At 46.5% G+C, this 25,065-nt stretch overlaps 1 protein-coding gene across 1 annotated transcript in view; it reads left to right on the forward strand.

Annotated features, from left to right (window-relative positions):
• Positions 1 to 9,624: 9,624 nt before the first annotated feature.
• The window catches only part of NET1 (neuroepithelial cell transforming 1), a 53,787-nt gene continuing 38,346 nt past the window's right edge, over positions 9,625 to 25,065 (forward strand). The window contains exon 1 of the mRNA XM_067317566.1: positions 9,625 to 9,786. Within this exon, the coding sequence (XP_067173667.1) occupies positions 9,659 to 9,786 (128 nt within the window). The 5' untranslated portion in view covers positions 9,625 to 9,658. The remainder of the gene's footprint in view (positions 9,787 to 25,065) is intronic.

Genomic DNA, 25,065 nt, shown 5'->3' on the forward strand with positions numbered 1-25,065 from the left:
AGCATCACTCTGTTTCTGCTCAGGGCTATCCCATGGATTTAGGGAATCTGAGCCAAGCAGACTGGGCACACAGCTGTGCCTGTGTTGAAAGTGGGGGAATTCAGCCCCTAATTGGGCTCAGCAAGGTTCTTTCGTTAGATACAGCATTGTACAAACACAGTTGTCATCGTCCTAGGCCCCAAACCTCTGGCTGGGAATAAAGGTGGCCTCTGAGTATAGAGAAGTTATTCATTTCCAGCCTAAACCAAGAACCACCCAAAATGGGTGCACTGAGCCTGCCAGTCAGACAAGATCTTCTCTTTCTGGGAGACATTTGTTCCCCCATGGCAATAGAGAAAACCAGGAACGTGGGCTGTTTGGAGCATGAAGCATTCGTTTATTCTCTGGATGGCATGCCTTCAGTCAACCCCAAACTACTTAATACCTCAAGACAGTTTTTGAGGCTAATTTCTGTCTTTCTTTCTTGAGAGATGGAAAGCAAAGGAGAGGAGTGTTGTAGTCTGGTGGTGACAGCTACAACCTGCCTGCGATGTCAGCTCTAAGACATATTTAGAACAGCAACAACAAGACAGAGACCAACCCCCCAGAGGACCCGTAGCGGCAGCTCCCAGCCTTTTTATAGCCAGATCTCACAGCTGCTGCCTCCTCATTCTCACTCCTGCATCCTAAATATTGCCTCTTCGACTTCCCTGGTCCTCCTATTGCTGGCCACACCATGCGGTCTGGCACCAGTTGCTATTTGTCCCTCTAGAACAATTCCTTACTGCAAGGATGTGGGTGGTGTCCTGAGAGACGCTGGACGAGCGTCCTCAGATGGAGGGGACAACTGATCTGTGGTCATTGTGCTCTGGGCAAGCACTTGAATTACCAGGCTGCTGAAGAAAAGAGAAGTTACTGCTTTTGCTGTGCTATCTTGGAGAATGGCACTGAAATTTCACCTTTTAGGCCTGTCACTTGCTTTTGTTAGCGATGCCCCCAGGGAATCCAAAGGCCCTGGACAGGGAAAATGTTTAATTTAAGCCAACATTGCTTTTTGTTGTTGTTGAAGCAGGGAAAAGTGGGGAAAAAGTCTCATTTAGCTTCAGGCTGAACCAAAATGTGGGAAGTTTCAGTATTTTTGGTTTGTTGGCTCAACTGAAAAAACAGTGATTTATGTAGCTCCAAAATCCATCATTTCAGGAGTAATTTGCTCCCATGTTTAATTGTTCATCTAGTTAAATTTGCTCCGTTTCACATGTGAATTTCTCTAGCATCAGCTTCCAGCCACTGGCTCTCATTATGCCTTTTTCTAAGGAGTGAAAGCTGCCAACTTTCCATACCCTCATCCCCCCAAAAGGCAGTCGTTGTCTTTTCAACAGAATTTAGCACTGACCGAATATGCAGAACAACAGTCCTAGAGATCTCTGTCCTCCACATTAGCCTCAAACAGCCAGATCCCATTCCCCAGCAGGTCTCCTTCTGCCTCCATTGTCCTCTGGAGGCATAAAGAGAAAAAGCCACTTATTCCATTAACGGGGACTCCCCAGGGACCTGGGCAAACCTGGGTTCGTCCCACCTAATGCCAGTTCCCCCACTGTTGAGCCTCTGATAAGGCAGGAATTTTTCCTATGGGAGCGGTTCCCAAGACTCAGCCTGAGGCAAGCATATATCTCACAAAGCCTTCGTGACCCTCACGGGCTTTGGTGGCCATTGCATGGTGGCCCTGCTAATTCTGCTGTGTGGCTTTGAGCCTCATGTCTGCTCATTGCTGCTGGTGAGAAAATGAGGACCTCCTGAGGGGCACCTGCTGACTCAAGGGCCAACTAACCCTCTGGACATCTCCACTTCTCACCCCTGGTTATAGTGAGGTCTCAGGCCCCCATTCCCCTAACTTAAGTTCTCCAGGGCTGACGTTGAAGCACTGCTTTTGATAGTGGTTGCCTTTTATCTATCGTGTAGTGAGGCCCCAACCTCAGCTCAGGCATCTGTTACTGATAACCAGCAATGATTTATCCAAGCGCTAGCCCACATATCTCTAGCATTTCACTGTGTGTTTTGTCCACGCACGGCTGGTTTCTATACTGCTGCTTCCCTCGCCTTGGCATCAGACCTTTCTGCTTCGCGCACATGAAGGATATGAGCAGAGGCAACTCCTCTTGTTTCACTTCCATGGTTTCCTACCCCTCCCTCTAATGCACAAATTGTCCTCCAGCCAAACACTATCTGCAAACACATCCTTGCAGTGTGAGACAGTGGAGCTGTTTGGATGAAGGGGGATCTGTTCATATATACTCACAGAAAAGCAATTAAACTCTCAGCAAAAGGAAATTACTAAGAAGGTACTTTCAACAGAAGCATTCAGCCTCAATAGCAACTTTTAGCATGCTCTAACATAATGCAAAAAAGTTACAGCAAAAAACAGTTACAGACTGAAAACCTTCATTTCAAGGCAATCAGAATGGGACATTTTGACATTCCAACTTCTTTCTCCTTCTCCCCTCAATTTTTCTTTCCAAATAAAATTCTGGCAGACCCATCCCCATTCTGCAAGACAGCTTGATTTGAGTGGAAATGCATATTTCAGCAGAATACAGTTCCAGCAGAATTTCCCCCAACCAGCTCTGCCTCAAAGCTATTCCTGTAACCAAGGGTGGAGAAAGCACCATCTCTTTATTTGTGTCTGCACAGCTGTGCTTCTCCTTCGCCTTCCCTATAGCAGATAGGAACCAGCTGTGGGGTAGGGGAGTCTTTGCAGTGGGGTTAGGCTGTAGCGCTAGCAAGACTGTAAGGATATATTTTTATTTATTCTCCAGATGCAAAGAGTTATTTCTACTCTCCTCCCTTTAATTGCTTTAGAAGTAATGAGATAAATGCTTTAAGGAAAAGCTTTCTTCTAAAGCGACTTAAAAGAAATGGATTTATATCCTTTAATGAGTTTGAGCGTGGCTGTAGTGTGTCAGACAAAGTCCGTCTCCCAGTGCCCTGCTCCCAACAGTGGCCGTCAGTAGCTGCTTAGAGAAGCGCAAAGGGCAGGGAAAGTGTATATAACATATCCCCTGAAGTCTCTCCTCTGATTTTTATCCAGCTGACAGACTCTACCATCAGTTTGTCTAGTGCCCTTGAGTGTTGTCCAAGGTTAGCGTCAGCTCAGGGGCACTTTCAGTTCCAATTTGTTCAGCTGGACTCCCCATAGCTAACTTCGTGCTGCATGACTTTTTTCATCTTTCTGATATCCTTTTTTTCCCTTTTTCTTCTTGATCTTCCTCCTGCTTTCCCCAGCCTGTAAAGCTGAAATTGTCTCAGCTCTCAAGAGCGTGTGTGCGTGTACATTTCTTGAGGGAAGGCAAGCGACTGAGCTGTGTCTTTTTTTCTGCCAATAAAGCGATTTTATCTGATGCTGTAGGGGATCCTAGCAGCTCTCTGCTCTCTTACTACTTGACCTTACCACAATTCTTGCAAGTTTTTGCAAGAGACTGAGCCAGACTCCCTGTCATTCACTAGGGCTCTGCCATTAGCACTCACCATGGAACTGCCTGGTCTAAAGCTGCATTTGCAGCATTGGTTCAATTTATATTGACTCTCTATGAAATACCTTTCCCAATAAGAGACTTTTCCTCCCTGCCTGTCCATACATGGAAAACACCTAGAGCAAATACAGGGTTAGAAAAGCTCTTTGCAATCTTGTGACCAGTATAAAAACTCAGCCTTAGTGCTTCCCTTCATGTTTAATATCAGAACTGACAACACTGCCCTCAGCGGAGTTGAAAACTGAAGCTTTGCATCAAGTATTGTGGAGGAATTAGATTTCAGTGCAGAGGCTTCTCTCCCCTGCTGGAAGAATCCTTTCTCATGTGCGATTTGAGATGAATAATCGCTGTGATTAACCTGACTACGTAGGGTGTGGAGCTCTATTGCATGGCTGGAAAAGGTTTGTAGACATATTTGTTCTTGGCCATGTGAGGTCTTCTCATCTCTACACATATCCTTTCTCTCTTATGGAAAAGGATTGGCTGGGAGCCACTGAAATCAAATTTGCAGCAGTGTCAAAAGGACCTCACAGTGTTGGGGTTAAAGAGACCTGTTCCCCTGTGGTACTGAGCTGTGCAAGGGAGAAGTTTTGAGCAAGAGCCCATTTTGAGCTTCCCATTGCCACAGACAAAGGTGACGAATGATAGACGATTCTGATTACTTACAGCTCGTGGAGCTTTTCTAATGGTCCTGACTCTGCAACAATGATAAATGTTCTCATTAAGCATATGTAAACAATTGGTGTGAGGATGTAGAAGCAAAATACTTTTTCCTTCACCTTCTGAAAGATGGAATGCACTGCAAAACTATGCGTAAGGGCTGCACTATTATTAAAACTGGCTTTTTACATTGGCTAGCTCTCTGGCTAAGACAAAACACCAGTGAGGCCTAAAAGCAGTGTCTGTAGAAGGTGCAAGGAATGAGAACAGAAGAACAGAATGACTTGGATTATCCAAACTAATTTTCTTTTTTTATTCTTCTGAAAGGAATTAATTCTGCACGGTATGCAACAGTTGGGAAATGCATCACTCGAGGCTTACAACAGCTTGGCCAGCTTGGATATCTCATAAGCCTTATGGAAGAGCTCTGAAACCTTTCACAAGTTGACTGTGTCACTTGGCAGAGTTACTGTTGTGGCTGTGAACCACATGTATTATCTAGCCTAATGCTTGCTGACTAACTGGAACATAAGGGCAATTTTCATGTAGTTTTATGGCACTTATTTTCTAGGATTTTAAAGATGAAAATATGAGGCAGTTTTTTTCTTGTTTTAATGACTTGAAGTACTGACGGTGACACGCACCCTCATCATGTGCAATTTATGGCCTAAGGTTTTATGGCACCATAAATGTCTAAGCTGCCTCAAATCCTCCAGCTGACTACTTTCAAAGTGGTGTAAGTGCTTAAATGAGCAACACTGCCAAGTGTATAAAATTCTACAAAATAACTCGACACTTTGAATTCTGAAAGAGATTGGTGTCAATGAAGCATGCTTTAATCTTTGCCTAATTAAGTCTGCTTGTCTGAGAGCCACGAGTCCTTAATGCATGTGTTACTAATCCTCTGCCTAATCCAAAAAATCTTTCCAAAAGGCCATAGTCCTCACTAGGCAGGCTATCCATTTAAGTCAATATAGTTGTTACTACTCCTTGCTGAGAGCTGGGAGGAGAAAGCCAAGCAGGCAAAAGTCCTCCTTTGAATAAAGTCCTCTCTGGCCCCAAAGATGGAGCATGGAGCAAAGGTCAAACTTACAATTTCTCCCGGAGCATTATGAGCTTCTGAAAATTCAGTTTTGCAACCTCTGACAGCATTTGCTAGCAGGTGGATGCTGCAGCATCAGTGGGAAGCCTCTGAGCAAGCCTCTGAGACGCTGTGCTCTGTCGGTAGTTCTAGCGGTCCACCACTCATGAGTTCTCATGGACACTCTGTGTCCATAATCTTTAGCTATTACTTGTTTTTGATACACACTCGACTGCCTGAGTTCATTTCCAGGGGTGTAAAGAGCTTCGGACACTACTGGGGACTTGACGTAAAGTCAGGATCTGGCCCAAAGCAAGGCCGAGCTTCTGTCACAATCTCCTGACCTTCAGAAGGAAGCCTGGTTGTGCCTACCAGTGTGGACCTTCATGTCTGTCTCTGAGACTGTATCTTTGCGTAGCATCCTAAATCCACTTATGTTTATTAAAATTCCAGCTCTGGTGAGTGTATAAACTGCACAAGTAGCAGCCATAAGGGCTACACAGCTGATAAGTCTCATGCGTAAGCCAGAAGAAGACACTGGGTGAGGCTGGAGCGTCTAGCTGAAGACTCTTGTTCATGTGCTGATTAGCAGAGTGATGTATCCTTCCAGCCCAGTGCTAGCCCTCAGCTGCCCACACAACTGTGATAATAAGTTGGGGCTTCCCTTGGGCATGATGTCTCCAGTCTGATACGTACTGCCGTACAGTGGAGCAAGGGAGGAATGTGTTAGAGGCAGATCTCCTTAGTGTCACGCCACTACTGGAGACTCCATGAGGAGGGTTTTTCCCGTGCAGCCTCCAGCTCCTCTGATGAAATCGTTGCTGTTGCTACTGCCTCTTGGGTGGGAACTGAAACTGTGAACAGATTTCTTTCGTAGAGCTTCTTGGTTTTCTTCTTTCCTAGTCCTCCCCAGGGGTTATGCATTTCTATCTCTGCCAGGCAGGCTGGTGTGTAGATGAACAATTCAGTACAGCCTCACACATGGGATCCAACCACAGAGCACCATTCCCGTAACCAAGCAAATGAACAAGCTCCTCTGCACCCTTCTTTAGTGAAAGTTGACTGGGGAAGTGGCTGTCCAGAGCATCCACCCTGCCCCAGAGCCCACAGTCACTGGAGAAATACCAAAACCTGGTGGAAATCTAACAGAAGAAGGAACACAACCTCCTTCCCAAGAGGTCTGAAGAGGATCCCTTAGCTGGATTGGCTTCTCACCTTTCCTAAATGTTTGTAGTAGGAGACCTGTGGCTCACAACGAGAGGTTCTTCATCTCTTTCGAGATGTGGCCCAGGCTTTGAGGTTCCCTTTTTCTTTCACTGTTCAGCAGATCCTGTGACTACCGCAGATGTGAGTTACTGAGTAGAGTAGTAGGGAAGCCGCTGTAATTTAAATTCATCTAATGTAACAACGTAACAACTTAAGTCCCTTCTAGAAAAAGGCAAGAGTGACTCTGATTTTCAATCTACTTCTCTCTGCTCTCCCCCTTTTACCAAGATCTCCAGCGAACATCCTTCACTACAGGTGAACTTCAGATTGCTGTCCACTGTTCTTCCACAGTGAGGAGTTTGTCAGTGGGAAGGAAGATGCTACCTAAAGTCTGGGATTGCTACTCCCCTGGGAAAGAAATGCTGGAGTTGGGCACTACTTGACAAGACTTATGGCAAACAAAGCATGATGGGTGCAGTGGAGGCAGGTCTGACTTCCATCACACTTGCACTGTGTACAGATGGATGGAGACTTTCTGTGTCTTGAACGTATAACTGAAAAGCAAAGACAGGTGGATGTGACAGAGGTGGATAAGAAGGCAGATATGACTCTGCTTGAGTTCATATTTCAGGGTATGTTCCCCTTCCCTGTCTGGCCACAGCTCAATACAATAGTGATTGGCTTCTAATGAAGTGTGGCCTTGAAAATTTTACATTTGGATTGAATATTCATCTGTAGCAGTCTCCCACAGCTCTCTTCTCCCACTGCCGGCAGAACAGTGTGGATCCTGCAAGGGTTCCTGGTCTTCCATGGCTTAGACCAGGCTGTGAGTCCCTTCCTTTTTCTTTAACTCTTCATCCAGATCCAAGCTGCAGCCCTGCAGATCTCTCTGCAGACAGGGAGACCTGCCAGCTTCCACATACAGCTCCAAGCTGACCTCCCACCCCACCCTGGAGCACTCAGGATGCACAGGAGAACAAAGCCATCTACGGCATCAGCAACCACAACCTAGACACCCAGCATCCCACTTGTACCCACTGATGGGACATGTGTTGTCCCCTCCCATTGCATCCTTGTGGTTTAACAGTGCCTTCAGTATTGACTTCAACAAGACAGACCAACCTGGTGACCCCATCCCTGGATATGCTTCACCTTCATGACCTACACACCTATAGCCTCAGTGGAGAAGGCCTGCCGCAAGCACTTTCCCATGCCAGAGATCACCAGGATCAGTGCTGAATTCTCCAACCAGATGAAAAAGTCATCTGACAAGTCCATGGCCTGCTGCCTACTGTACTGGGGGAACACAGTGCCCAGGGATGTGACTGTGGCCATTGCAGAATGCAAAAAACAGGAGGTCCTGAAAGACCAGGAGCTCTCCAGTGCCAGGAGAACACACCAGTTTGTGGAGGGCTGCTACAGGAACCACGGTCCAGCTGATCATGCGTTCAACATGATGTACGTGAAAGAGGCCTCTGTGACTGGTATGTGGTGTGGCGTGACGGATGTGGAGCAAGGAGGTCTCTCTGGGGCAGAGGACAAAGCTGTGGAGAAGGACTGTCAAGAAGGGAACAATCTGGCTGGTGGCCATGAAGCATATGAGTGCCTATCAGTGACTATAAGCCAATATAAATGAAATACCAAGCGGGGCAACACAATTCGCTGAACTGTTTAGGTTTGAACAAAAATAGAAACTTCACAGTTTTGTCACATGAAGTCTGCATTGGAATAGCATAAGCAGAATTAATTCTCCTAGCTTTGGCATAGTATCAGTGTTAAGTCTGACTATTCTGGCATAGCAAAATACTCTGCTGAGAGTAAGCCTGGTGCATTGGGTATGCTTGCTCTTCTTCCCATTCCAGTGGTACATTTCAAAATACAAGTACAACTTCTTTCTAAAGCCTTCAAATCTTTGTCTAGCATATGGTTATGTTTAACCCTTTGGCAGCCTCCTGTATTTCAGCTTAAAGGGGGGATATCTACTTTTTCTGATTCAAGCTGCAGCTTCTACTTCAAAAGCTAGGCTTTTTTTCAGTATCTCTGAAGAATCCATTTCTGATTTATTACTCAAATACAGCCAAGTTAGCGAAATGCCTTGTATATATGTAGGATTTTTTTTATGGGTTTCAAAGCATTTAGTCCAACTGCTGCACAGAAGTTGAGACCAACGTGCGCTGAAACGAATGTGATAAACCGTAAAAGGACGTTCCAGCACAGCTGCCCGGGGTGCCAGCACCCTTAAAGGGAGGTCTTTGGGCCAAAACTGTCTAGTCTGAAGGCAGACTTGCACTCCAGTGTGGATCCTCCCATCCCAATTCCTAAGCAAGGGTGAATCACAACCCTCCCTCTCTCCTAGGACCGGTCTAATGGTTGGAAACTTTGGGGCTGCCGCCGCATGAGGGGAAAGACCCTGTCTGTCCGTCCATCCCCCACCCCAACAGCCACTATCTGCACGTGGCGAGGGCTAAAATGGAGGAAAACCGAAATTTTGCCCAGAAGGGACACGTTTCCAGCCAACAGCTGAGCGCATCTGGACGCCTTGCTTGAAGTCCTGCTTAATCCAAAATGGGGTGGGGGGGATCCTGGTGGCTTTTCAGGGCCGATTTTTTGGGGTTTTTTTGAGGGGGGGGCCGTTCCTGAGGGACTTTTTCGTGACCCGAGGCGATTTCTGAGGTACGCTTTTGAGATTTGAGGCTGTTTCAGCCGTTTCGGTTGATTTCGAGGGGACGAGGGCGGCGGCGGCGGCAGCCCTGCGTGAGGCAGCGGGGCGCCGGCTCCGTGCTCGCTGAGGAGAAAAGGCTGAGGGGAAGGGCGGGGGGCAGCGGGAAAGGGGCCGCAGCCCTGGGCAAGGCCGGGGAGAGCCGGACCGCGGCCGGGCGCGACGGCTCCGTGCCTCAGTTCCATCCCCCCCCACACGGCCCCGCCGCCGGGCTCCTCCGCAACCGCCGCCGCAGCGCGCGGCACCAGGGGGCGCTGCGCCACCCGCCGCCGCCGCCCCTCCCGCCTCGCTCGCCCCGCCCAGCCCCGCGTATCCTAGCAACGCGCCCCTCCCGCGGCGCTGATTGGCCGCCGCCGCTGCCGCCGCCATTTTCAAACCCCCCGGTTGCCGCTGCCGCTGCTGCCGCCGCCGCCGCCGCCATTACCCGCCGAGCGGAAGCGGCGCGACCGGTGTTTGCCCGCTCCCGGCGCAACGTGTGGTGTCCCCATGGAGGCTGAGCCCGCGGCCCCGAAGCCCCCTCGGCGGAGACGGGGCAGGGTCAGTGCCGGGGCCCGCGCCAGCCGCTCGCCGCCGCCGGCGGACAGCACCCCCGGCGGGGCCGCCTCCTGCAGCCGGTAGGAGCCGCGATCCCTCCCCGTCGCCGCGTCAGGCCGGTGGCCGCGGGGCTCCCTCTGCCCCTTGTGTATCCCCTAAGAAGGGACCTTCCCTCAGGCAGTTGGGGACCCTCCTGACTTATAAAGGGGGGGACCCTTGCTGGTCTGTCTCATAAAGGGCACCATCCCTCCCCCTGTCTTATAAGGGCCCCCCCCAGGCTATAGGGGTCTGCTTACCCCTTTATCTTATAAGAACGACCCACCCCTGCAGGCCATAGGGAACTCCTCATCCTCCTGTCTTTTAAAGGAGGGGGTCCTGCTGACTGTAGGGGACCTGTTGCCCTCCTGTTTTATAAGGGGGGGGACACCCCTAGGCTGTAGGGGACTCCTTGCCCCCCTATCTTATAAGAGGACACTCTCTAGGCTGTAAGCAAACCCTATCCTATAAGGGAGGCTTGTTCATGGATTTAGAGGATCTCTGACTACCCCATAAAGGGAGTGGGGAGGTCCCTTGCCTGTTCCTATCCTGTAAGTGTGTGTGTGTAGAGGAGAGGGGTGGTCTGCAGGCCACAGGGGATCCCCTGCCTGCCCCATCCCTTAATGGGGAAGATGGCTGGTCCCATCTCCACCCCAGGGTGCAAAACTACCCTTGGGTTTTCATGCAAAGACTTCCCTTCTTTCCCATTGCTTGTGAGGGTATCCCCTGGCTGCCTGCAGCCCCCACCTCTTTGGGGGGAAAGAGGAGAGGGTCCTCTCTGCTTCCTAGGGTGGGCATCAGTGCAATTTGGGGCTGGAATGTCTTCTCCCCTCTCCAGTCCCTCTTATCGTGCTGCCCCACATCTGAGGGGATTGGGCTCCCCTTGTCACCCATATCAAGCGCTGATCCCTGGAACTCAGCTGGCAGGGGGGAGTGGGGAGCGGATGTCAATAAAATCAGGAGCCTGAGGCTGTCCAGCAGGGAGGGCCAGACTGGGCAGGTCCCCCTTGGCCGCTGCCAGCTTGGTCCTCAGGATCTCTGTGGGCCGTAATGCCTGATCGGTGTGCTCCCCTGAGGTGGGGAGACCTGCTTCGACTCCAGGGTCAGCCCTGGCTTTTACTCTGATTTTTAATTGCCTCGGTGTGCCGTCTATTGTAGTCATTCTGATGTGTCGGACTTTGAGACCTTTCCCAAGACCACCCTGTGAAGGAAACTTACTTCTTGAGTTAACCAGAAGCTCAGTTTATCTGTGTTGACCCCAATAACGATACCTGGTTCCGTTCATAAACGGATCCTGCCCTATCAGCAGTTGACCCCTGAACGCCCCATCTCCTGCTGACTCACATCTAGACAAACCCAGATTGATTAGAGGTGGCTTGTGTTTTCGGTTGCCCTTGGGGTTAGGAAATGACTTCTCCACTCATGCTGGTGGTATGGAAAGTGCAGGGCTGTCAGGGAAACATTCCCAGCTCTGGAGATGGTGGGCTTGGATATGTGGATGCCCTAAGCTGTTAAATTAGGATAGTGGTTGTCAGCTGGCTTAGGACAGGAGAAGGGAGCATATCTATAAAACTTCTGACCCTTACACACAAATACGTATTCCTCTGTTTGTTTTTCTGTGCAGCTGCAGTCTGCCTTCAGGCCTTCTAAGTGTAGCGATCTGTAGTGTATCAGAAAAATATAAATCCTTCAGTTCTAGCTTTGTCCTGTTGAACCCCAGTTTCTACCTCTAAATGCTGTATGTGAGCTGAGGTTCTCCCTGAGATGCGATCATGGTCTTTTCTTTACTGCTGTAGTTCTTTGTACCCACTGGGAGATTGCAATCCTTTACAGCCCAGCCTGGAAGCTGCTTTTCACTGCCTGGGTTGTAGCGGCCAGAGATGCTCTTGCCTTTCTTCGGCCTCATCTGTGCCCTGGGAATGGATGGGAGAAAGGGGACTTGGGCAGTGCCTCGTTTTGAGACCTGGTGATATTCCCCAGGGGCTGGAATGGATGTTCTTTATTTGATGGCCTAAATCAAAGCAAGTTAAACATCAATGTGCTCAGTTTTCATGATGGCTGGCTTTAGTAAACACGGTGTGTTCTGGGTGGCAGAATGTTTTAATGAACTTTAAAAATAAATGTTTTCATAGAAACACGCTGCAGGATCATCTTGTAGGTCCGTAATTACCACAGTTGAAAAGCGTAACGTAATTAAAGGCTTCGGTGGCTCGGTGAGGTGATGAAACACGCTGGTTGCTTGTGGGATGGTCGTGCATTCCTTTGTGAGGCTTGTCTGTGTAGAAAGGCTCAGCAGAATTACGATAAAACTGAAAGAAGTTGACGCAGATAAGACACGGATGTATTAAACCTTCATCCAGAGACTTTCTCACAGGCAAAATGATGCCAGCTCAGCACCTAGATGTGGTCTTTTGATGTAAGTAGAACAGTTCAAGAAGTCACTGACTTGAGGCTTGTTTGTAGAATAATAGAAAAGTTTAATTAGTAAGGGAAATCTGGAGATCTTTAGTCCAACCCTTGCTCAAAGCAACTTCAGACTTAGGTCAGTTTGCTCAGGGACTTGTCCAGGTGAGTTTCAAATACCTCCAAGGATGGAGATTTCTCTGTCTCTCTGGGTCCCTGTTCCAGAGTTTGATCAAACTTATTTTGAAAAACTTACTTATTAGACAAGAATTTTCTGTGCTACAACTTGTGCCTGTTACCTCTTTTTCTTTGGCTGTGAGTGCCCAAGACAACCTCTCTCCGTCTTCTCTCTCCCCACCCCTTTTAGGTAGTTGTAGACAGAAGTCAGATCCTCTCTTCACGTTCTCTTCCCCCAGCAAACCCACTCTCAGCCTCTCCTCTTTCATACTGTGTTGCAGTCCCAAGACCATTTTGGTAGCCCTTGACTGGACTTGCTCCAGTTTTTGATATTTCTTGTACTGGGAGGCTCAAAACTGGACCCAATGCCCTCATGAGGTCTCACAAATACTGAATATCTTCCCTTGACCTGCTTGCTGTGGTTTTGCCAGTCCAGTAGTGCAGGGCCGGCCAGCTTGCTGCAAACCACTAATAACATTTAATTTAAATAGTTTGGTCCCTTCAGTTCTGTTGGAGAAGTGGCAACTTAGGGTAGAGGGAGAGAATAAGCAACTGGAAGCAGTAATTTTTTAAACTACTTCAAATATGCAAACTCGCCTCTTATTTCTGAGTGGTCGTGCTGTAGGGGTCAGTTCCTGAGCACTAAATCAACCTAACCTTGCACAGAGCCGGTATGGGATAGTGGGTGATTTTCTCCCTGTCAGTTGTGATCGCATCTAACCACCTGTCACAGGCAGGATCTGTAGCTGGGTCTCCGGGCTATGGCAGGCAAGAGCTGCGTGTGGACTACCCAGCCAGCTGGGAAGAGCTCTTCTGAGCAGAAAAAACAGGAGGTCAGGGATTGGATTCAGCTGGGCTTCCTGGAGAACCACACAGATCACTTAAAACAAAGACCCCTGCTCTCTAAGCAAGCACTTCTGCACCAGAACTTAAATATATTTAAACATATGCACAGTGACTTCCCCTCCTTTCCTCCCTCCAGTTGATTCGCCTTAACTCTTGCAAGTGTGTGCGCAGGCATGAAAAAGCCCTTTGTCTCCAGCCCTGTAATCTGACCCTAGAGGAGGAGTCCTCTGCCCACCAGTCTGATTTTAGTCAAATATCTCTACAGGCAGAAACGCAGCTCCAGTTGCAGGGTTGAGGCCTCTGACTGAAAGGGTCTGTGGATGCACTAAATACATTCAGCAATGTTTGAGGGCGAGGTAATATCCTTTATTAGACGTGTGCTCTTCCAGGCGCTGCCTTGCTTGTACCCTTAGACTCTCATGGCCGCAGCATTTCTGCGCATTCTCAAATCTGCTGTTTTAGTGAGATTTTTTTTAAGCATTAGTTTAACTTTTGTATAAAGCATCAAGTTTCACTTCTGTGATGTTAGAGATTCCTAACTCTTCCAGAAGAGGGATATGTGGCCAGGGAGGTGTGAAGGGATGTGGTTTGAACAGAGTATTTGTAGTCAGCCTCTTGTCTGTATAATCCCACAAAGCTGTGTCTAAAAGGGGAGGAGACAGTTGATAGCATGCTGGAGACAATGACTTCATCCAGTTATGAACAGTGAATATTTCCTATGATAGTTATGGGCTGTGAGCTGCTGTTAACATCTTAATATCTTATAATTTTCCCTCCATCACTTCCCCCCCATCAGCAATGCCACTAACTCCTGAATGACGATGTGAATCAGGTTTAAAGTATGAATGGGAGAGGTAATTGCTCTGTTAAACAGAGGGAGAGGAGGCTAGAGAGTGTGCCCAAAGCAAGGCAGGCCTGAGGCAGATGGAAGAATGGATTTACTGAGAAGATATTCACTCTGCCGCCAGCTGGTTTCTGACCCAGAATCAGCATGCTTTACCAGTTGCTGGGTGAGTGTTTTGATGAACCTCATGTCCTCAGCTCTAGCAGCTAGAACATGGCAAAGAAATTGCAGGTGGGCTTCTGGGACAGATAAAGAAACCTTGTTTTGGATTTTGTTTACTCTGTAATCTTGTTCCCAGCTTCAGAGTTAATCTAATGTCTGGAGGTGAAGCCAGGTGAAGCTGGCAGCTCAAGGGCATGTTATCTCTTCTGAGGTAACACACACAAATAAAAGAAAACAGTGAGTGCTCTCTCTCACCCCAGACATGATACCTAACCTTGGCTTGTACCTTGCATACAAGCTGCAGGAGCAAGTGTGGAGGCTGGCTTTGGAAAGGAGCTCCCTCCAGCAGGGAAGGCCCAGCGCCTTGCTGGGAAAAGACACACCCTCTAGCCCCAGCCAAGCTTGGAGCTTGCAAAATCTTTTTTATCTTTTTCCAGAGTCAACTATTCTCTCCAATATCTAGAAACATTTTGCAGCTTTCTTTTTGCAGAAGCAGCAGTCACACGGGGCTGGAGTACTGCTGTGCTGGGCTTTGGAGGACAGAAACGGGCTGTCAAGTCACATGTCCTGTTTAAGATCTACCTCATGCTCCCCTTCCCTAGCATCTGTGTATCATGCCTGGCAGTGCAGAACCACAGCTCTCTTTGCAACCAGTGATCCTATGACTCAAATGCAGTGTTCTTCTCATTCTGCAATCCGTTGGCACTTGCTCAGCACCAGGGGTCTCAGACCTGTAAAGAAAGTGTGGCTCTGAAGAAGAGACAAATGTCACTTTGAGATGAGTTGTGGGAGAGGCTCAGAGTTGATTGTACGTATTCATGTATTTGTGAATATTTTGATTATAACCGTCAGTTCTCAGTAGTTATTCAAAGGGGACTGATGCCAATTAGCTGGCTGACTTTGTATAGAAGGATCAAAAGAAACTAGAGTTTTTATGTGGATAAGATATGGGTAGAAGACAGAAAGAGATGTTAATTTGTGAACTCATGGCAACAAGGGTGGTGTCACGTTAAGCCCCTGAGCAATAGGCGGTCTGAAGTTTGCAATCTGAGGTAAAAAGGAGAAAGCAAGGAAAAGCAGCTTCTGTCTGGTGTGATCCCTGGATGGGGCTGGCAGAGGAGCTTGGCCAGAGCAGCAAGGGTTGGAGAGGACCTGAGTCCAGCTTTGTGTTTTCTCAAAGCTGCTGCAGTTGTGGACTGCTGCCAAAGAGGTGGTCCTGGTTCCCCAAATCAGCTCCAGTCCCGCTGCAGTCGTTGTGGCCGTTCTTGACACTGTGGTTGCAGGGCAAATGGGGTAGTGGGTTTTCCATTGAACCAGTGCCCAAAAAAGTGAAGTCTTACAGTAGGTCGGCCACCTTATCCTGAGGTGGTGAGACTGCTGAATTCAGCTTGCAGGGCCAGGGCAGGCACCTGTGGGTGGGAGAAAGGAAGTAAGGTGTCCCTTTTTGGCAGCCTACAGTCACTCTAGAGAGATGTAACATGACATGATGCCCTTGGCTGCAGCCTGCATGGGATGAGGTCAGGCAGGAGCAAAGAACCTGTCTCTTCACACCAGAGAAGGATGGGTTTTAAGGAGGCATCTGAAAGAAGAGTTGTTCCTGAAAATCTGTTTATATTGATTAAAAAAATGTTTTTAATCCTCCCTGAATACCCACTTGTTCTGCACAATCTGCAATAAATTCTTCAATTGGCTTGTATTTATTCACTACACAAATTTATCCCATTTAAAGTCACTTGTTTGTTGGCCTGAGACCTAACACTGTTGAAGGCCAAGTGTTTTTGGTGGTGATGCCTCTTTCCTTTCTTCTCCCTAATTATGGCTTTTCTGAAATGAATGTTTGTTTGCTCTTGATCTCTGTTGTGATTAAAACCTGTGTTCCATCAGACTTTTTTGAGCTGGTAAAATAGTAATGGGAGAGTGCTAACATGCACTTTTCCTCCCTATTATCACATCAAAGTTAGCATAAATGGAAACTTTTATTTCACTGAAGAAGGTAGCTATTAAAATGTATCACTTGAGCATAATTGGAAACTACAGTGTAGCTTTCACAAAACATCCCGAGGCTCTTATACTACTACTGTTTTTTATTCCAAAAGCAGGCTGTGAGTGTCTGGGTCTGAATGTGTTTGAGGCACAGAGGCTTTAAATGCCACCACAGTCAGTTGTGTTTTCCAGAGACATCAAATGCATAGTTCACAGGAGATGGGTAAAGCTGCAGCAACCGCAGTATGCAACTTGTGTGTCGATAGCTCAGCCTGAAGTTACTTTAAGAGAAGGCTGATACTTCAATGGCAGTAGTTCATGAAAATCATGGAATGGTTGAGGTTGGAAGGGACCTCTGGAGCTCATCTACTCCAACCCCCCTGCTCAAGCAGGGTCACCTAGAGCACGTTGTACAGGAACACGTCCAGGCGGGTTTTGAATATCTCCAGAGAAGGAGATCAAATCAGTGTTTTGTTAAGAGTTAGAAACCTCACTGTTGTGTACCTTCCTCACTGTCTGTCTCATCTTCTCCCACTGCTGCTTGTGCTTCTCAGCCCTCCTTTGCCCGAGAACTGCACAACATTTCAGCAGCGAAAGCATTCCCGGAACTGAGGGACTTTAGAATTAGAACAGTGAACTCATGACATTGTGCATTTTCTTCCTGTAAACAGTGTTTTCCAGTGACATCATGAGATCACTAGTAGCTTTTTATAGATTTCGTCTTTCCCTAATTCTGAATGTCTGAAGATTTATTAGAATCCAGTATGTTGTTTTTTTTGTGTAGCAAACTGGAATGAAATCCTGGCCTTATTTGGACACTAACATCTGTCACTAAGGGGAGGAGGACTGTGGTGTACCCAGTGTTTCTCTGCAAAGAAGGTGTGAGCCTACCTAACTAGTCAACTGCACTGCTCTGGAAATCATTCCTTTTTGTTAGGAGGTGCTAGGTGTGTTAAAACACCTGTTGAATTAATAAAACAAACATGTACTTTGAGTAGCCTCTGCATGAGTATCTCTAAGAAATGCTGCTAGTGCCTGCTGGAGCACTCTTCCACCCTCACTGTGCTCCCAGCACAGCTTGGCGTTTCTCCGTGCTTGGAGAGACTGGCAATGAATGAAGTTTCTCATAGGAGGATGAGATGAGGGTGGGGAGAAGGAAGAAAGACCTGTGAAATTGTTCAGAACCTGCTTTTTCTGAAATAGGAAACTGCTGCTTTCTGAAGCTACGTGGCAAGTGCCATCAACCTGTTGCTACAGCGTAGGGCAGTTCTCAGCACTCTCAAAATCACTTTACGTGAATGTTGACTGTGGGTAACACTGGTCTCTTAATTGCTATATGCTGATGATAGCCTGACTTTTCATTGTCTTGTAAAACAGAAGTCATGCTACGCTTACCAAATAATTATCTTCACTCACAAATCATTATCCTCAACATCCAGTTGCTTAAGCTTAGCTATTATTGCTTCAATTAACATTTTCAGGGCAAGCTCATCACAGGTGCCTTGCAGAATGCCCCCTTCAGATAAGTGTGTAACTCAAAGCAGATGAAGATGAGATATTACTGCTGAGCCCAGCCAACTTTAGTCCTGCAAATCAAAAGATTAGGAGAGCATCTCACCTGTGAAATGACCCCTTCATGATGAGAATAAGCCCTTTAGTGTTCTTGCACCCAGTGGAATAATCTATGTGTGTGCTGAAGGTATCTTCTCCACAACGAGGGATGTTAACTGAGATGTCTCTTTTGGCTGGTCTTGCTTCTGACCTAGATATCAGGCATAGGCTGGTATGAGCCCACAGTAATGACAAGGCTCAGTGTGGTGGGGCTGATCAGTCCAGAAAACTGGGGTGCTGTGTTCCTGTTCAGAGAAGACCTCGCTCTTCAGTTTTCACTTATGAGTAGTTGCACCAGGTTTTATGAAAAAGCAAACTGCTGCATCTTTACTGCAACTACATTTGATTCGTATCCCTCTCTTGGTATCTAACAAGTTAAATATGCTTTTCAAAAGGACAAGTTATGTTAGCACTTAAATTTCCTGTCTGGAGAGGAAGAGAGCACAGGCATTAGTTCAGTTCCTTGCAATTGAGAGCAACAGCACAGCAAAGCCCACAAAATGTCTGCTTCGTGCCCTCTCACTACAGACCACACACACTTCCAGATCCCTTGAACAAGACTAACAGCTACTGATTATGATCACTGATCTTCTGAAATCTGCCATGGAAAGAGAACAGGAGAAAATCAAGTGCACTGCTGGTCTCAGAGTGAAATGTAAAGAAAACCTTCATGAAATGGGCCTTGCTGCTCCTACAGGGAAAGACCAAGAAAAAGAAACCAATTCTTGCGGTCCTGCTGATCTGACCAGGGGAGAGCTGACCGGCTCTAAATGAGGAGAATCATTTGGATGAATACAAGTAAATGGGAGATTAGCCAGGCATCTGCCTCGGTTATCTTAATTTTAGGAGGAGGCTCTGCATGTCTTGACTATATCCTGTGTGTGATCTCTGGTGCTTCAGGGGAAATTAAAATAGCAGAAAGATGGTCTCTCCCAACAGACTGAAATCTCTAATGCAAGAGACAACAGGCAAAGATGGACAAGGGAATACAAGAAAAGGAGAAAGAACTTGAAAGGGAGTTAAAAGAAATGAGAAAATCCTTCATTTTTATGTAACTCTTCAAGTCTGAGGGGCAGCAAAGGAGAAAGCAGGAGCTGCATGGTTAAAAGTACCATGTGTGATGGAGGCTGACATCGCTGAACAGCGGAGGGGACACCTTTACCTAACAAAGTGGGATGGTGGGTGTGTTGTGAGGAGTCTTAAAATGAAGGCAAATATGTGATGCTATAGAAAGAGGGATCCTTCAAAGGGGGCTGGAGGTTGCAGAGGGGTACTGTGCGGTTAATATGGAGGACCAGGAAATGATTTTTGCAGTAGTTTGCCAAAGAGGTCTGCAGTGTTGTCCCCATATGCTTGCTAAAATCAGGAAAAGTGTGTTGCATCAGTAATAAACCAGATAGGCATGGCTTATCCAAACAGTAAGCAGAGCTGAGCTATTAGGAAAGGAGATGGCCTGAATGCACCAGTTATAGATTAGACGTTAGATGTGAATAGTACACGGGTTAAAGAATAGTTTAAGAAGTGAAGAAGAACTGGTTTTATTTACCTAATCCTCCTCCAAATCTCCAGAAGCATAACACACCTTGTACTCATGTGCATCTCTACTGGATTAAAAAATAGTTGCAAGAGCTTGAGCTCTAACGGTTTGGGAATGTAGAAACAGCATTTCAGTGTGCTGCTGCTTCCCATCATGCCAGGTAGAGGTAAAAACAGCACAGATTTGAGGTCTGACTGCTTCCCGAACTATTCTAGTTTCACGGGAAAGCCTTGCAACTACTGAACTTGAAATGTTCTTCCAGCTCCCATTGCTTGCCTTTAACCCTTTGAAAGTGTTCAGACTCCCGGTTTTGCTTCCAGAGTGTTTTCAAGAGCTCAGATCAAAAAGAACTGGCAAATTAGTTGTCTTGACAAATATTTTTGCCTTATGTTAGTCAAAGCAATGAAAAATGTAAAGACTGCTTCCGAAACCTTTTCCTGCCCAGCTGGACCCATAAGGCTACTGATTATCAACTCACCTGTCACTCATTCTCATATGCTGGCATGCAGGTTTCCAGGTGGTAGCCAGCAAACCTTGTGCTCTTCTTGGGGTGCCTGCTACACGGACATCTCAAAGTACCCTGAATGCCAGGGTTCACTGGTACCATATGTAAGGAGGGGAGGTTCCCTCTGGTAAACATAGTTAAGTCTTGCAAACATAGTTAAGTCCTTGCTGAACAAGATGAGGAAAACTGACACCCTCAAAGCCCTTCTCCTGCTTCTCCACAGAGACAGCATTTGACTGAGCTTAATATAGCACTGGGCATGTCAGGGGCAAAATTGTCATTAACCTAAAAAATTGCCTGTCACAGGGTAGGCTTTAATTTGTGAAATTATCCTGCATAGGAGGGATGGGATTGTGAGTAGGCTTGAGAAAGCAGAGAGCTATTGCATTGTAGTAGCTCTCTAAAGGGGTAGACCCAATTATCATTGTAGAAGGAAAGGTTGTGAAGAAAACAAGGGCGCAGGGAGTATGAGTGAGAGGGAGAAGCTTGTACGGGCTGAAGAAGAGGCATTCATGTGCCTGATGTGAGAAGAACGAGATGGTGCTGCTGTTTCAGTAGTAGCCAATTTCTGGGACATCTTCAACTTCCGCTGTTGGGTCAAGCTTTCTAAATGTCAAAGCTGTGTACTCCTTCAAGTATTTGCATTGTTTCTGTTCCTGCTGAACTGAATGCTGGTATTCATATTTGACATCATACCGGATGTCAAGACTTTCAGTTTCTTTTGTTTTAGGCAGCTTTTCTTGATTACTTTTGGTTTCAGTTTTCTGCACAGCTCTTTTTCTTGCCAAAGTTAGTCAAAGTGAAACCTCAACCCGTTAGGATTTGAAAACGTTTCTTCTTCCTCTGGGCTGGATTTTTGGGAAGCATTTACATGTGGAAGGATGTGAGCATTTTTCAGAAGCCCCAAAGTAGATGTCTTCCACCTATTGAAGTCAGCTTCAGCCCTTTGGAAGTAACAAAACTCATCTGCCAAGCTGTCATCGTCTTCCAGGTCACAGATAAAAAGTGACTATCAGTTTCCTTTGTTTTTGTACAACAGTGTGAGAAATACAAAACACTTCTTGACCTTTCTCCTATATCCAAGAGGGTTTTTAGTGACTTTTAGTCAGTATTAATTAAAATGTTGTGGTTTTGTTTTACCAGTTTCCCACTAAGGTGATCAAGTAAGTTGCAAGTAAGCATTAGTTGCCTGAGAAGAAAGACATGCCTCGCTCTTCCTGTGATCTAGGACATAGGAATATGATAATACGTTGATCTAGACCAGTGATTAAGAGAAGTATGGTGAGATGGTTTAGAGCATTCTGGTGTGCATGTCTAGTGGCTGCAGATCCATGAATCCTTCTGTAGGATGATAATGAACAAGCACAAATTCAGAAAATGACTGACGTGACTTGTATGAATGAAAGATCCCTAAGCAGGGACTCCTCTATGCTGGGGAATGGAAGGAAGACATCTGGGGGTGACAGATTAGAGAAAAAAAATGCCTTGGATTTTCAAATGAGGTGATGACTATGGTGGAGGTGGTATCTTTTGCATTTGTAGTGGATGTTGCCATTGGTGGTAGTAAGCAAGCAGAATTTGGGAGCCTGTGACTGAAAGTATGTGAGCTGGACATGCTGGTGGAAGACAGTTCGGCCCCTACAACTGCAAATCGTGCATGGACCTAGAACCTGGAAGATTTCTTATGGACGTTAGTTGAGAAGTTAAGTCATTACTGTTTGATTTGCTAATGTGCAAATACTTCCTTTTTGGACCTTTCAGCAACACTTTTCTCTTAAGTCATTGCTAAGATTTAAAAGCAATGCGTAGAGGAAAATGACCTCACTGAAATGGATGGCCAAATTCCCAGCAACTTCACTGAAGCCAGGATTTTACCCTAAACAGCTTTGTACAATGGATTTATTTCAAGTGCCTGTCTGTTTGACAGCCACAGAAACTTGCTGTCTTGGCTGACTTTCAAGGATTTCCTCTCTGGATACTGGAATAATTTCATCCTTACTGTTAATACTTGTTCCATAGCTCTGTTATCAGTTGGCTAAAGTTACTTGTTGCCTCCTCTCTTTATTTTCCCTTTCCCTTCCTCTCTTCCTTTCCTATCAGATCTGCCAGTATATTTTACACTTTCATTTTTGCATCAGCTTTAAATTTGCCATCATCTTTGCTGTTGCTCTGAAGAAACAGCAGGAAACGCAGAGTTTCTGGTAAGTGTCAAGCCATAGCAACAATGAAACTTAGAGGAAAGTTTTGAAATGAGAACGGACAGCAGCGATAAGACAGCCATGAGAATAATAGGTGGAAGGAAAAACTCTTTGCAGAAAGGAGTATGATAGTGAGATGAGCAGACACTGAAGCAATGGGATGAGAGAAATAAAATAATTATATGAAAATTTCCCCCCCAAATAATTTGTAAGTGGAGAGGAAAGAGCTAGCGATCATCTTGATGCTGCTGAGGTAAAGCAGTTAATGAGAATGAAAAAGCCTCTTCTCAGCTGAAAGAAGATTAGAGAGTACTTAAGATTTATAAGGACAATTCCTGGGGAAGCTAATGCAATATAAGTATTTGTATTCCTTTTGTATTGGTAGCATTTTGCTGCTTTTTGAGAGTAAAAGGATGTAAGCATTAAGAACACACTGAATTCCAATTTAAATAATTTTGAAATTCTGCTCACAAATAATGAGGATTCACGTGTGCATAGGAGCTGTTCCTGAAGATAATGTCTTACATAGAGCGTGGGTCTTTATTTTGTGTGGGTGTCAATAACGGTGACGCTGGTACTCCAATACCTTTTATTGCTGTAATGGAAGGGCCTGAAATGCAAGCTGAATGCAGAAATTACTTCATCTGCTTCTCGAGTAGCAGCTGAATCTAACCATGACAGCTCCGTGTTAAAGCAGAGGTGTAAAACACCCCGGTTTAGAAAAATGCATCCGCTGCATACTGGAAAAGTCTCCAGGGAGACCATTCAATCTGAATTTGGCTTGGAGAAGAGTAGGATTGCCTCGGTGTTTTTCAGAAGGAGGTTTGTCTTACCAGAGCAGGTCCTGCAGTGAACTGGCCAACGTGTCATCTTCGTAGGGTTTCCGCTTGGCATCCGCAGCGGAGTGCCGTGGAACTGAGCCTTTGGTGAATGTGGTAGGAACATGTCCTTGGCAAACAGCCAATGCTCAACTGTGGGGTGTGTGTGTCTTCACAGCCACGCGTGGACAGCGTCCCATTCGAGCGCGAATTTGTCACCTCCCCACAAGCCCTGGACACACAAGCTGCAGCCTGAAGTTGGGCATGAGTTAGATTCCTCTTCAAAACTAAACCATCTCACGCTAATAGCATACCCAATGAGCTGGAGAAAATTGCAGGTGGAGGACTGTGACCTGCTTCCAAATAGTATTTTAAATGGCCATTTAGTTTGTCTTCCTAGGTGCACAGCTTCCTTGCTTCCCAGCTTTTCTGCTCTGCAGGGTAGATTTCAGTAGTCTCTAGAAAGCAGCTGCATTTTCATGGAGTATTCACGTGCCTAAATACATACTTTGTTCTTTTAGCTGTTTAAAGCTTGCAGCTTGCTTGTTTTAATTGGGGTGCCTCGTTCCTTTGCTCTGAGGAACACAAGTAATTCTTCAGTTTCTCTGGCCCAGAAATTACAGGTTGCAAGCAAATCAGTTCTGCTCTGCGTTGCTGCAAACTTGGTGGTCCCCTGGTCACCACATCCTGGTGAGAGGCGAAGCACCTTATTAAAACGTGCTAACATAATTGCGAGCAATTGTCTGACCAGACCTACCGCTTTACCTGCAAATGGACAGGAAGGCAGGCTTGATCACAGGCCTCGACTTCCTGGTTACCCCCCTCTCCTCGGGCAATTTTATTTAGGGTTACTTTGAAGTCTTCCCAGAAATTAAAGCAAGGACAGAGACCCTCCCAGCAGTCTAACTGGGAGGGAAAAGGCCCAGGTTATTTCAGACCCAGCTGTCAGATGTTTGGATGGGTCCCAGGTGGGCAAGGTGATTTCTTTGTTACTTGAGCGGGAGCGAGTGCTTGCCAAGGAGTTTTTGGAAAGAGGCATTTACGCTCCTGAAGAGGCGGAAGTGTGTCTGCACAGCCATGGTCTCACTCACCGGCTTCCTGGTACGAGAACCATCCCTGGTCCATTTGAATGGTTCAGTGTTCACCTTTATTCTTGATCTTAACTGTGGTGAAGCTGTAAAAACCACGGACTTTTTTTTTTTTAAGCCTAAAGCCAGTAATGTAGTTAGAATCGCAAATCTGGGTGGGCCCCGGCTTATGTGGAGGAGTAGTAATAAACTTGGCTGAAGTTTCCTGCGTGTTTTAGCAAGTAGCTCCAAGGACAGGCGCAATAATGTAGCTTGTTTTCCTATGGAGCTGGCTGGTGCTTGGATTCTGTCTTTTCTTCCCCTACCTCCGTGGATGAGGATAACAGTTCAGGATGTGCAAAGTTGAGAGAAAGAGGGTTGTTTTTTTTTTTAAAAAAAAAAAAAGGCATGTGGAGGTTACCTGAGTCCTCGAGTCTGGGGAAGAGAGGCAAGGTCTGCTAGGAAAGGTATAAATGGGCTTACCTGCTGTTCGGGGGCCTGGGCCCTCCTGGGCTGTCACCCCTGGAGATGGCCGGGTGTGACTTGCATCCCACTGATGCTACTGTGCAAAACGCTTTGCCCTTCCCGCAGTGTTTAAGGTGCCCTGGCTGCAGGAGCTCCCGCGTGAGAGCCCTGAGGATGGCAGAGTCCTTCCGCTGCTGTTCAGAAGAGACTTGGGCTCTTCCCTGTCTTCTTCTTCATGCGTCTTCCTGGACCACTGTTACTGCAAGCAGGTTTGTTTGCTCTGCTGAAACGCACCTGAATGTGAGACCTGAAGGATTAAAACACCTCTATTTTGAAGTTAAATGTATATATTTAATATTAGTTATTGGGTTTGCAATACGCTTGAGCAACGGCCACTGCCTAGCTGATCTTTTTAAACAGAGGAGAGGGAGAGAGGCTGCTGGTGTGGCTGAAACACAGGGAACTTGAGTGTGAAATAAGGTTCTGCAGAGCCACTGCTGATGCAGGGTCAGGCTGTGCACTTCTCTTAGGCCTTCAGGAGCTGCAAAACACGCAATTAAATCCTTTTCCTCTAGGTGTCACCACAAGATTGGGAAACATTTTTCTTTGTTTTTTTTAGCCCAAGACACAAGACAAGTGTTTATATTTCACTTGTGCTTTGAGCTTAATGAATTGACCAGTCAGACTACATTTGGAATTAATTTTGT

This window comes from Apteryx mantelli, chromosome 1 (assembly GCF_036417845.1).
Source record: "Apteryx mantelli isolate bAptMan1 chromosome 1, bAptMan1.hap1, whole genome shotgun sequence".
Lineage (NCBI taxonomy): Eukaryota > Metazoa > Chordata > Aves > Apterygiformes > Apterygidae > Apteryx > Apteryx mantelli.